The sequence below is a fragment of the Phoenix dactylifera genome, chromosome 11, assembly GCF_009389715.1.
Source record: "Phoenix dactylifera cultivar Barhee BC4 chromosome 11, palm_55x_up_171113_PBpolish2nd_filt_p, whole genome shotgun sequence".
In the NCBI taxonomy this organism is placed as follows: domain Eukaryota; kingdom Viridiplantae; phylum Streptophyta; class Magnoliopsida; order Arecales; family Arecaceae; genus Phoenix; species Phoenix dactylifera.
Genome location: NC_052402.1, coordinates 27,260,983 through 27,274,418, shown reverse-complemented (window position 1 = coordinate 27,274,418; position 13,436 = coordinate 27,260,983). Strand labels below are relative to the sequence as shown.

General features: G+C 38.4%; 1 protein-coding gene across 2 annotated transcripts; it reads right to left on the bottom strand.

Annotated features, from left to right (window-relative positions):
- Positions 1 to 2,587: 2,587 nt before the first annotated feature.
- On the bottom strand, positions 2,588 to 7,744 carry LOC103718834 (50S ribosomal protein L18). Of its 2 annotated transcripts, none has more exons than XR_005514114.1 (2): positions 7,543 to 7,744; positions 2,588 to 3,365 (listed from the first exon to the last, which is right to left on the bottom strand). XR_005514114.1 is itself a non-coding variant. In XM_039131997.1 (2 exons), exon 2 carries the CDS (start codon positions 3,344 to 3,346, stop codon positions 3,002 to 3,004), a length of 345 nt encoding a protein of 114 aa, XP_038987925.1. In that variant the 5' UTR covers positions 3,347 to 3,365; positions 7,570 to 7,744; the 3' UTR covers positions 2,588 to 3,001. The 2 variants fall into 2 exon arrangements, 1 of the variants encoding a protein (XP_038987925.1); XM_039131997.1 differs by having other exon boundaries at positions 7,570 to 7,744.
- Positions 7,745 to 13,436: the final 5,692 nt, after the last annotated feature.

Below are 13,436 nucleotides of genomic sequence, written 5' to 3'. Positions count from 1 at the left end.
TATTTGAGTTCTTATTTTGAGTTTGTATTTGTTGGATTGAGTCCTTTAGTTTGGTAATGTCGAGTCAATTGGAGTTTGGGTCCCAACACATTGAGTCCATGGTGTTGAGGAGTTCTTGAGTGATTAGGAGTTGTCTATTTGGTCCATGTGGCATTTAGAGAAGAGTTGTAGTTGATTTGGACTCTCTTCCATGCGCCATGAGGAGTCCTAGTTATTTAGGAATCTTAGTTGGTTTAGTTGATTTCGTCAACTGATTTCGTCAATTGATTTTGTCGGTTGATTTTGTCAGTTGATTTCGTCAAATGATTAATTTGATTTAAAAGAGTCCATATTTAGTTAGAGTCCTAAAATTCTAGTTGTTAGAGTCCTTATTTTTCCAACCTCTTACACTATATAAAGGGGAGGGTTGAAGAATAAAATTAGAGAATTAATTTGGTTTTCAATTGCTCTTGAGATTGAGAGGCATAAGGCTACTTCTTCCTCTTTTAGTGAGACTCCAAAGATTCCTTCTTCCTAGGTGAGACGCCTTGGAAACCTTTGGTGAGATGCCGAGGTTCTTGATCGGTGGAAGCTGGAAAGGTGAGACTCCTTCTCCTTCTTCATGCCAACCCCGAGTTCTTGAACGAAAGTGAAACTCCTTCAATCAAGAGTCAAGACCTAGTTATCTTCCTTACATCTTCCTTGCATCCATCATCACCATGCCCTAACTCTAGCCCTAATCCAATTATTCGCCATTTCCTTAACTTGGCTGCCATCCGTAGAACCCAATCTCTTCATCATCATCTTCTTCTTTTTCTTCCTTCATCCTTTCATCAATCAAAATCCTAACCGCCACTTGAGAAGAACAAAAAGAGAGAACAAATATTAGCCCTGCTGTTCGAGTCCATCACATAAATCCCATCCCCATTCTGCATCACTTATACTACCCTTCTACTCACCCCTCCTTCCATTTTCTCTGTGCATCTCTTTGCTTCTCGCTCCCCTCCCCCTTCCTCTCTCTCTCTCCCCCTCACTCATCCTCTAAGTTTGCCCTCCTACCCACCCCTCTCCCTTCGCGAACTACTCCTCTCTCACCCCTCCTCAAGGGTTTTGATCTTCACCCATTTTCTGTGGTGTTTCTCAATCTCTCAATGAATGCCCTCTCATATTAGAAGTTCTACCCTCCGAAGCCCTCACTCCTCGGTCCTCACAAACATCGGTCACCGTGAATTCCTAAAGAGAATGTCAACCCTAGCTCCACCAAGCCTTGCACTCTCCTGAGAATTGTCTCCCCTCGAGTCATTGTGCATCATCAAAAAGCCCTTGGCCTCCAAAAACTAAAGCCCTCTCTCCCTGTAGCATCTCTTTGCCCGAACCATGACAACAACGCTCAGTCAAGTTCATGCCCTCGGTCGATCTCACCTTCCATTGTTTTTGGCTTGGATTCCACCACATCAAGCTTAAGCTCCACCACACCCCCATTGAGACCAGCCATCCCTTGATCTCTGGCTCAACTCATGTCATATGTATTTGGCCTTTGGGTTAGTCTTGGGCTTAGTTTGTAACATACTTTTCGATCTAGGCTTAGACAAACAAAAATATTTCTTGGCTGAGCTTACGCTTCGTGAAGACCCCATTTGACCCAAACCAATTCCAACATTGCTCGAGCAAGACCACCAAATACTTGCTCGGATGGTATCATCTTTTGGAACTTGGGTAAAGAGGCAAAAGTTTGATTCTGGGTAGAGTGAGCTTCAAGAGGTAGGATGGGTATGGAGCACAAAATAGAGATTATCCTCTCCTAATCTCGAGATCCATGTAAATATATGATGATGCACTTGCACACGCAAGAGAGAGAGAGGGAGGGAGGGAGGGAGGGATGGAGGGAGGTGGGGGGTTGCATGAATTGCATGGCACACATGTCTAATGGACTGGAGACTTCTTTTTAAAAAATAAAGTTCCATCCGCCATAGCCATGGTTGGTACTTGGTAGTAGTCCTTTGGCAGTGTAGTGCCAATGTTGTGGTTTCATTTGGCATGCCGGCATCATCGTGGAGTGAAGAATCGTGAGTTAAAGCTTCCTAGTTTAGCGTGTTTAGTTTGTTGACGTACTAGTCGTGCAGATCCATGCATCTTAAGCCTACAGGCTTATAGCGCATGTTATCACACGTAGAGTTAAAAACACGGGCAAACAATGAACTCTAACAAAGAGGAGACAACATCTCAACCTATCTAGCCTCAGTTTATTAGGATTCTGTTTTGGCTTGATTCTTGAGATTAGATCATTATGATTATAATGCCAAATTGGCAAAGAAGAAAAGAAGGATATTAAAGGATCAGTCTCTGCCACTAACATGGGCCAATGCCGACCATTAAACTGGAGCTTTGTGCACAACCACTTCTATTCATCGGATAATGCACATATTTTGTTAATGCGTTGACAACATATACTTAGGTTGGTGAGAATGAGGAACATCCAACAATATCTTTCTAATTAATTAGCTTTGGTTGTAAGGGCTCATGCCTCATATACTAGAAACAAATACTGAATCATTGCTGCTATAAGATCTCCAAATTGGCACAAGGAACATCTGCTAATAAGTTGCACTAACATGCAAATTATTAGTGGAATTTAAGTAGAATGATGGAATAATAGCCACATATGGACCTGATAGTTCAGACCGATACAAGATGCCATACAATCAACCAGTCCAGCAATAAGCTAGCGATCAATATCATCCATGTAACAGGATAATTCTGTTCATGTAAAACAAGACCCAAGCATTCAGCTATGAATCACATCACTTCAGGGTGACACTTCGACATAACAAAACATGCGAACATGCACCCTGATCAGGCTAAGTTCCATCTTTTCCATCTTCATTGATCAAATGTCCGGTGATTAAGTGTGAACTGACAGCAAAGCGTTTGGATAGTTATTGCCTCAAAAAAGACGCTAGCTTTGCTGCAGCAACAACTCCCTCTCTTTTAACAAGATCAAGGACTAAACCTAGAACTGAACTCACAGCAGCTTCACGCCAGCATCTCTCATGGAATCTATTACAGCCTTCACTTTTCCATGGTACTTCTGCTCCCTCTTTAAGAACACAGAGACAGCAGGAATCCCCTTGAGCAGGAGTCGCTCACCCAGAATCTTTCCGATCTTAGCAGCTGCTGCAACATCTCGTGTGGACTCCATGCTCGGCCTCAGCAACTTCTCTTGTGAGCTTGCAGAGCAAGCTACTGTGGCTGTCGGGCTGTGGACCACTTGGGCATTCACGAATTTATTTGTGAAGTGCATTTTCAGCACGTAAGGTTTCAGGTAATTGATGATTCTGGGTGGCCTAACAGGCGGAGGGATAACCATCAGGGCCACAGCTGCTGGCCTGCAAAGAACAGGAGATCAATAAGTATAAAATGCGGAACCCACCCAATAAACAAAGAATCTAGAAGCACAAGCCTGAGATAAACTCATTTCATTTATTCTACATGGAAACACTAGTAATGAGATATCAGCTGCCATGCACCTAATAACAGAGCTTAGAGGAAACATGGGGAGATCAAGTAACCTATACTCCTTCACTGGGGCTAGCCTGCTCCCAATCTGGGGTGATCTTGGATAATGAATGGCTCAGAGGTACAAACATAGATTTACTTAAAAGGTTTGCAGAGTTGAGGCACGATGGATCCGACATCTCATATCCATTTCATGGCCAAATCTTTTACCTATATGAAGACAGCTTTCTCGAACTTGTCAGCAGCTTACAAAGATACATCTGTTTTAAATGGGGAAGATCTAATGGCAGAAAGAAAATGACTAGTTGTGGAGTACAATGGCTCTTGTTTCTGGCTTGAAAGTTAATTACTTAATACTTTTTGCTGAACCACAAAAAAGTAATTATAACTATGAACCTTGATATCTAACAGAATAGCCTTACAACATTTAAAATGGTGAAGGCTTATATATCAAATTGTGATCCACAAAAGTTGGGAAACAATTCGCAAATGTTTGTAAACCTAACTATATAACCCTATATGAGTTGGTGCTGAATTCCTATCAAGGAAACTATGGGCAAGAAAGGAGGTTAACTTGGAACCCGGCAGGCCAGCTGGTCACTAGGAGAACTATTGTATGGGTATTGCAACAACTTATTAAATGCAGTCAACTAAATAAGAGAAGAGCTGCCTACAACTCAAGGATCCATTAGTACAGTGGCTGAACAAGGAGAAGGGGAAAAAAATAAAAATCAAGGTGCCAACAGAAGAAAGCACAGATCAATAACCCAATCTTTCAAAAAAAACAAGGAAAATAAAAGAAAGTACAACTTGGGAAGGCAATCATACAAGAACAAAAACGATTAGTCCAAGAACTTAACACCCAGCTAATTATAGCAAGATCTTCTGCAAATATTAACTCCCTCCTAGAAAGCCTACCACTGACAGTCCCCTGGCATGTCCTAGTCTCAAGGTCAACTAGATGTTGAACCAGATACACAATAACCTGTCCTGTTTGCATCCTCAAACAGGTATCTTCTTACTGGTTTATGCTGCTCATGGATGCTTACAGCAGAAGGTGGCTACAGCAAAGTTTAACCATGGAAAACTTATCATGGAATGGGTACAAACTTTCATTTTGAGGTTTCATTCGCTTGGTGCTTGGAGAGAACTGGTAGAATGTGCATCATAGTTAATCTCAATTACTAATTCACAATTCACTAACTTATTCAAAATCGGATCTACTCTATGTTTGTTGCAGAAGTTATTTATGGATAGCTTATGAGAAGATGGAAACAGCAAAAATATTTTCTTTTTAAGATCTCATTTGACAGTCATTGGGAAAAAATGTTAGCCTGTGCATCATTATTGTTGCCTTCCATTGTCCTCATCATGATAGTCACCATGAGCACTATTGGCTTCACCACCTTTGTTATAGAACTTTTCAATTCGAAAAAGAACCCATGAAGTGCCAACAATAATCTAATCCTTTGCAAGCAGTCAAAATCTTTAGCATTCTAACAGAAATACAAATACCATGCCAGAATTTAAGCTACCGATATTACATAGAAAAAAATAACTTGTACTAAATTAAAAAGGAACAAACAAAAAGTAAAACAAAGAGAAAAGCAACAGCAGAGACTGATATAAAATCTACTGCACTCTAGTAGAAGCACAAACCTCATGTAACAAAATTTTAAATCTGCTAATATTACATGAAAATAGAAAAATATATATGTAGTACTAAAAAGAACAGAAAATAACTTAAGCACCTATTTTAATATAAAGAAAACAAAGAATGGAAAAGAAGAAGACCAACAGGATGCTACCTACATACAACTGAAGAACTTCTCTACAGCACTCTCTACAGTCTGGATCAACTGAACAAAAGAGACCTAACAGTTTCTATTTCTATCTAAGTATAGACAACAGAGTTTCCTCCAAAATTTTCCAGCATTACAGATGGCAGTACAAGAAAGAATCTAGGTGGCATGTAATTCAACGGATGGCACACAAGGAACTTCCCTAAAAGATCAAGGTCGTTGCATCGTGCTAGAACCAAGACCTTGCCACAATGCCACCCAATTTCACCAAAGTTTGAATAGACAACACTAGAGCAAACTAATTTATTGAAAGCATCACAACCAGATAAACCCTTGTACTTCAAGATTCAAGAGTATAAACAGCTCCCTCTAGAACAAATATGAATGGTGCATGGCGGATATAAAATTCTAAAATACAATTTTTTGACCTCCAAAATACAGCTTGGGTGTCAAATCAAATCGTGTCCCACTATCATCATTTGTGCATTAAAACTCATCCAAATTCCAAGCAAATGAGAAGCCATTAGGTCAGATTCAAACCATTAATTAACTCGACAGAAACCATACTACTGTTTATGCCTTAACTTTCAAGCTTTAGCATGTTGGATCTAATAATGATGCTAGACTACAGAAAACACCTCTTTTCGCACCCCTTAAAAACAGCATGTTTGGACATATGCAATGAGGGATAAAACCAGGTGTCCAAACCAGTGATATTTTTATATGAATATCATTGGTTTTATGCCCAAAAGTGTTCTAGATTTTCTTTTTTTCTTCGGTTTTCTGTGATATATATTCTTGAAGTACTTTTCTTAGAAAAGGAAAAAGATTGTTTTTCCTTGGTCCGTGTTAGAAATTGAATTGTTTTTGGTTTTCTTTGTCTTCAAAATTTGTTTTTTTTGCATTTTGGCATGTTATTAGTTTGTTATCATAGTTTGAGATGATGCAAATTAATAGTTTTCATTGCTACCACAAATGAAGTACACTTGAAACTTCAGCCATGTTTTCATTGCTATCCATCGTAGACATTAACCTATTTTGCATAGAATTCAATAAAACTGTATGAGCATAAAATGCAACTTTCTAGATGCATATAATCTAAGCTTTATAATGTCTATCATGTTATCTGCACGCATAAAAAAATCATGATCAGTTTATCTACAAAATTTAAGCTATGAACAACATTTCAGCATTCCTGAAAGCTGAAAGTAAATGCCATGTCATGTACTTAACTGTTCAAAATTACTAACACTACAGACTTCATATAACTAAAGCGCACTTCATATAACTAAAGCAATCTTTTAAATAGTTATAAAATGGAGGTAAATATGATTACTAAAGCACTAAGAAATAGAGCTGATCAAAACCTGGGCCGGCTCTACTGTAGAAATTAGGCCCGATGGCTATGCTAGGCTCGGCCCGGCTTCGACTATCGGGCTTAAAATTTTGTCCAGGCCGACCCAACTTCATAAATCTGGTCCCAGGCCCGACCCGATAGGCTCGATTTTTTCTTTGTTTGGATCAGGAGTCCATCTGAGGAGTGAAGAAACCGAAAGGAGAAAATTAAAAGAATCTCCAACCTCCAAGAAGTCCAATCTCCAATCCCCCGATCTTTCTTCCTGATGGCCCCAGCGGATCAGGAGTAATGTGAGGGAAGGAAAACCAAGACCAAAACCAAAAAGAGAAGGGATGAAAGATACGTAGTAGAGCTTTCAGACCTCGTAGCCAACCAAATCCCTGCTCTCTCTTTCTCTCCGGTCTCCACCCAAAACAAAACTACCATCCCCAACTTCCCCAAATTTCTCTCCAAGCTTGGGAAAATGATCAGAGTCTGCAGGCAAGGAAACTCTCCACCTCCCTTCCAATCAAGGGGGAAGACTTGTAGCCAGCCCTGTTTCCGTTTTATATGGGGCTTTGCTTCCTTTTGGTCACGGTCAGCCACAGAGAAAACGGTAAGGAACCTCCCTCTCGCCCCGCCCCCCCCCCCCCCCCCTCTCTCTCTCTCTCTCTCTCTCTCTCTCTCTCTCTCTCTTCATCCTGGCTCGAAGCTCCAGGCTTTTACTTCCGAGCTCTCCCCCCCCCCCCCACCTCTCTCTCTCTCTCTTCCTCTCTCTCTCTCCCTCTCTCTCTCTCTCTTTCATCCAGGCTCGAAGCTATATGGGGGCTTTACTTCCGACTCCGAGCTCGGGCGAAATCCATCCGGGAGCGAGCTCGAAGAGGAGGAGGAGGAGGAGAAAAATCTTACCGGTGACTGTGAGTCGGTGACCGGAGCCGCGGAGGTTTGCCGTCCGGTGGAGATGGACGCGAAGAGCCGCCGGTCGGTCGTTGAAGAGGCGACGGCACCGAGAGGAGGCGGCGGCTACAGGGAAACCGGCGGAAACTCGGAAATGGGAGCGGCTCTCAGGCTCTCAGCGCCGGGGGGGGGGGGGGGGGGGGGGGAGGTGTTTAGGGTTTCTTAAAAGTTTATAATATATTATATCATATAATAGGTGTTTTTATAGCCGAGTCGGGCGGGCCGGGCCATTTTAAAAATTTCCAGGCCCGGCCGATTTTTTTGGTCGGACTGCTTTAGGGAAATTGGGTGGCATTGTGGCAAGGTATTGGGTCTAGCACGATGTGACGACCTTGATCTTTTAGGGAAGTTCCTTGTGTGCCATCCGTTGACTTACATGCCACCTAGATTCTTTCTTGTACAGGCCCATCTGTAATGCTGGAAATTTTGGCAAGGTTCTCTTGGATTCTATGAATAGTAACGGCCTCCACTATCTTTAATCCATTTCTTCCACCGTCAAATTAAGAATATATGCACAACAACGCACATGAAAGAATTTACCCATTCAAAAGTAAATCTTTTCTAAATTGTTTCTGGAAGTTCCATTGGTACAACTATATTTGGCTGACAAATTATCAAAGGATGATTGAACCCAACCTTTTCTCAATATTCCAAGATAAAATTACAGCTAACTATACAATCACTAACGACTAAAACCCGTATGTGGTGAAGGAAACCAACTTAAAATTTGATAATATGCTTTTTAAGTTTTTCCAATCATTTAGTGATGTAATGTGCAGGGAGACACTTGTATCCCAATGTCTGATTTGATGTCTACATGTGATGACCCAAAGATTGATTTAAAGATTGAATTTGATGATCACAAAACCTTGAAGTATAAATACTAAATATTTGTGTTGCAAGAAGAAAGATAATTTGTTGTTGCAAGGAACATAGCAAGTTGGAAAATACAAGAAGGCCTCAAAAGCTCTCAAGAAAAGTTGGAAGAAAGCTACACTTTATTGGCCCAAGTTTCAAGTTCAAATGATTCAAGTTAGAGGAGCAAATTCAAAAAAAGATTCAAAAGAATAGTCCTCGAGTCCGACTCCTGGAAGTTTAGAGTCGACTCTGGCACTCTGGAGTTTCAAGAAACAGTGCTCGAGTCGACTCCGATACTCTACGAGTCGACTACGACTGAAAACAAACAAAAGACAGAGAGTGATTTTCAGCGCTAACAATGCTCGAGTCGACTCCTACTTCAGCGCTACAGTGCTCGAGTCGACTCCTACTTCAGTGCTACAGTGCTCGAGTCGACTCCTACTTCAGCATCTTATAGTGGCGGAGTTCGACTCCCAGCTACAGTGCCGACAGACTAGTATTCACAAGTGACTCCTGTTTCAGCCGAGTCCGACTCCAGCACGCTGGGAGGCATAACGGCTAGTTTTTTCTTGATTCCAACGGCTCTATTTTTGTCTCTAACGGCTAGATTTTTGTTTCCACTCCCTCTAAAGCTATAAAATCAAGAGGAGAGCTAGGAAGAAGGATGGAAGTGGGAGAGAACATTTAGGAAAGAGATTTCAAAGAGATTACAAGGGAAATCTTCCAAAAGCACAAAGGGCCATTCAAAGTAAAGAGAGAAAAGAAGAACATCCAAGTGGAATCCCCAAAGCTTCTTCTCCAACTGTGTGCTGCCTCGTGATCCTCTACTTCATGCAAAATAAGAAGAGGGTCAAGTAAAGAAGAAGCCGAGTTCCCTTTATCTACAAATTTGTTTGAGGGCTTTTTTCTCTTTACTTTACTTGTTTATATTTGCTATATTTGCTTATTAAGAAAGCTTGTATTTGTTTTAAATTCTTGTTCTAATGATCTTGTAACTTGATTCAATCAAGGGATTGAATCAGGTGGGTTAAGGTTTGTTGGTGAGCCAAAGGAAAACCAACGTTGTAAGGTTGTGGTTGGTGAGCCTTTGGAAAAACCAACTGGGTTGATTGTAAACCCCGGAAAACAATCGTTGTAAGGTTGTGGTTGGTGAGCCTTTAGAAAAACTAACTGGGTTGATTGTGAACCCGGAAATAATCGTTGTAAGGTTGTGGTTGGTGAGCCTTTGGAAAACCAACTGGGTTGGATTGTGAGCCCGTGAAAACAATCGGTTGGTTCTAGTCGATGAGCCCTGTGAAACCCGACCCGACGTTCGTTGTGATCTCGCAAAACAACAAGTTGGGTTGTGAGCTTGTAAAAACAACCGACTGTATATCTGAGGGATTATAGTGAAATTCTCAAGAGGTCTTGGGGAGTGGATGTAGGTGCTGGGGTGCACGAACCACTATACATCTTTGTGTTTGTGATGCCTTATCTCTTGTATTTCATGCCTTACATTCCATGCTTGATTGTGTAATATCTCTAGCTTTGTTTTCTATAGAGTTTATAAGTGATTGTTAGAATTTGCTTAGCTTCCACTCCATTCTTACATAACACATAGATTAAAATTGATCATACAACTATAAGTTAATTTTAGATCAATTGCACCCTAAAACCATAGTATAATTGCCTCTAGCTTAATTTTCCACTGCTTTACTTGTAATTGCCTAGAGCTAAGTAAATACATCTTATCATTCTGCTGCATTCTATTGCAAAGTAAAATTAGGGAACATAATTTTTAGAAAATCCAATTCACCCCCCCTCTTGGGTTGTCACCTTGGGCAACAAGTGGTATCAGAGCAGGTGCTCTTCTATTAATTATAGTCTTAACCGACTAGAGCTAAAGATTATGACAACCCCACATAACGTATTATTTGCCGAGGGACTTTCCCATAAACAGACCTCCACTGTTTGATGAAACTTACTATATTCAATGGAAAGCTAGAAATGAGACTACCATGATAAATCTCAGATTAGCTCACATATGCTTCAATTGCATACTAACAATGAGACTGCAGAATCCTCCACATTAGCCGAGGTCGACTCCCAGTTTGTCCGAGTCGACTCCTAGAGAAAAAACAGTCTGAAAGACAGAGACTCATTCTTGGAGATCCTGTGAACGAGTCGACTCCAAGTATTTCAGAGCCGACTCCCAAGTTAGCCGAGTCGACTCCCAACAAGACCGAGTCGACTCTGAGGCAAGAACAGCTCAAAAAGACAAGAATCATCTTTTAGGCCTCTGAGAACGAGACGTCTCCCTGAAGATCTCGAGTCGACTCTCAAGGCAGTCGAGTTCGACTCCAAGTAAACCCGAGTCGACTCGAGGAAGAAAGAACAACAAAAAATTCAAAAGCTTCCTAAAAAAACAAAGAAGAAAAGGAAGCAAGAAGAAAGAAAGAAGAGATAAAAAGGAAAGAAGCCTTGACCAAGGAAGAGTCAAGCAAGAAAATGAAAGCTAGGAGCAACAATGATGATATTAGCTCTAAAGAACTACAAGAGGTAACTAACTTGTGCTTTAAATGGCACAAGAAGATAAGGTAAAATCTGAATCTACTTTTACATCAAATGATTTTCATGAAGAATTCCCCTTATGATGAATTATTAATGCTTTTCATGATTTGTATGATAAATGTAGGAAAATTAGCTATGAAGAATAAAAATCTTAAGAAACTAAATCTGAAAATTTCAAAAGAAAGAAATTCTAGTGATGAAATACAAGATAACTAAATTCTGAAAATGAAAGCTTAAGGTTAAATTTAGAACAATTGATTCAAAAAACAGAGTTTTAATTAAAGAAAATCAAACTTAAGTAAAGAAATTAACCAATTAAAATCTTTTATTAACAAATTCACTGTAAGTTCAGAAAGATTAAAAATGATGTTTGAAAAGTCAATATGTTGCTTATGATAAATCAAAATTTGGCTTGACTCCTTTACTTAACAATAAATCTCTAGAGAAAAAGATTATCAATTCACCAAGCAAACCATTAAATAAAATAACTTATTTCAAACATGAAAAGAATAGGCATAACAACTTTACCTATCGTTCTAACATAATTAAATCAAGTGGTAAAGTTATTACAATTAAACAAATTTGGGTTCCAAAGAAACTATATGTCCTAACTCTCGAAGGACCCAAGCAAGCTTGGGTACCCAAAAATGAAAATATGAGGATGTAGATGTAAGTGTGCCAAGATACCCATGGAATAAATAGAACTTTCATACAAATGGGTGTTCTAGACACACGTCAAAAAAAAATGAAACTTAAAAATATACTTATGAAAAGTAATTAAAAAATAATAATAATGAAATCAGTAACCCTTGCATCTCATCATTATTTTGCTTTAGATTTGATTAAAATATGAATTGCAAATATTGATCAATTTGTGATATAGAAAATACTTTTGGAAATAGTAATCAAATTCACTTCATTTATAGTATGCTTTACTCACTATTGGATAAGTTGGCTAAATGATTAATCAATTTATTAAGAATAACTCTATAAATTCTCTATATGCTTGATTGAGAGTTTTTATCCATGGCATTATTGTTTATTGATCATAGATATGAAAATGTGTACTTGGTATGCCTTTGAATATATGCACTATGAATACCAAGATTAAAGAAACCATCTTTGCATATAAAATCAACTCATGCTAGTATGTACTTAATCTCAAAAGACCTTGCCATTGGCTTACTTAGATTATCATCTGAATAGTCAAAGTATGCCTATGCATGTTAACTAAGGAAACAAACAAAAATTCAATTTCTAAATCTAAAGATGTTGTTTCCATCACTAAGTTCTTCAAAGCTTACATTAGTTTTGTTCTTGGCACTCAAATTGAAATATTTTCTACATTGGCACAAATTCACAAAAAGGGTTCAAATGAAAAAGGTTTGCAAACTATGAAACAAAGAAGTATCATGGCATAGTTTTGAAAACCAATTTTGTATTAAGTTGTACACAGAAAATAATATTGAATACAATTGTTTCTGCACCAAGAACACCATAAGTAAAATAGGATTATAGAATCCTTGAAGAAATAAAAAGGCAATGTTGTATGATAGTCATCTACTTAAATGATTTTTTGTTAAAAGCTATCATCATTGTTTGTCATATATATGGTTTCTATTAGATCTATTTTTGATGAAAACTCCATTTGATCTTCTGAAAAATAGAAAATGATCTATTGCATATCTTTCATATTTTTCAGTAGTATATGTTATGCTTGATATGGTCGTTTGAAAATAATGCCAAATCTGATAAAGATATTTCTATTTTTGGATATCATTCATCAAGCAATGCATATAGACCATTTAATGAAAAGATCTAGTTATAGAAATATCAATTCATTTTATTCTTTATGAGACTAATGATTTATTATCAAGATACTAAAATCAAAATTATATATGTATATGGTTAATCTTTTACATATAACAATCTGAAAACTTGTTAATAATTAGAACCAAATTGAGTTTTTCAGAAATGCACTTAATGAAGAAAAATTGATGACTACTAAAAGACTAAATCAAGAAAAGATGAAATAGATTCTTGATGAAATTCTTGCATGATTAGAAGTAAAGATCACCATTATCATTTGCTTGCTTTATGAGCTTTTATATTCTGTCAAATGAATGTGTAGAATGCACTCCTATGTGGTTATTTCATTAGAAAAGGTCTATGTAAAATAACTACCTTATTTGAAAATACTCATTACAAATATGATAAAGCAATATGTGATTTGGAACAAGCATCAAAAGCATGATATATAAAAGCTTGAGTAACTTTTTGATAAAAAGTAATAATGATAAATCTATACGTTAAAAAGAAGAATTTGTGATATCTTGCTTGCTCAAAGCATACATTGATGGCATCCTTTTTTGGTTCTACTAATGAAGATTTATATGGAGATTTTACTAAGCTCATGCAAAGTGAATTTGAAATATGTA

Bases quoted from the DNA above. Each gene is read 5' to 3' on its own strand.
- LOC103718834 (XM_039131997.1), bottom strand. From the start codon at position 3,346: ATGGTTATCCCTCCGCCTGTTAGGCCACCCAGAATCATCAATTACCTG.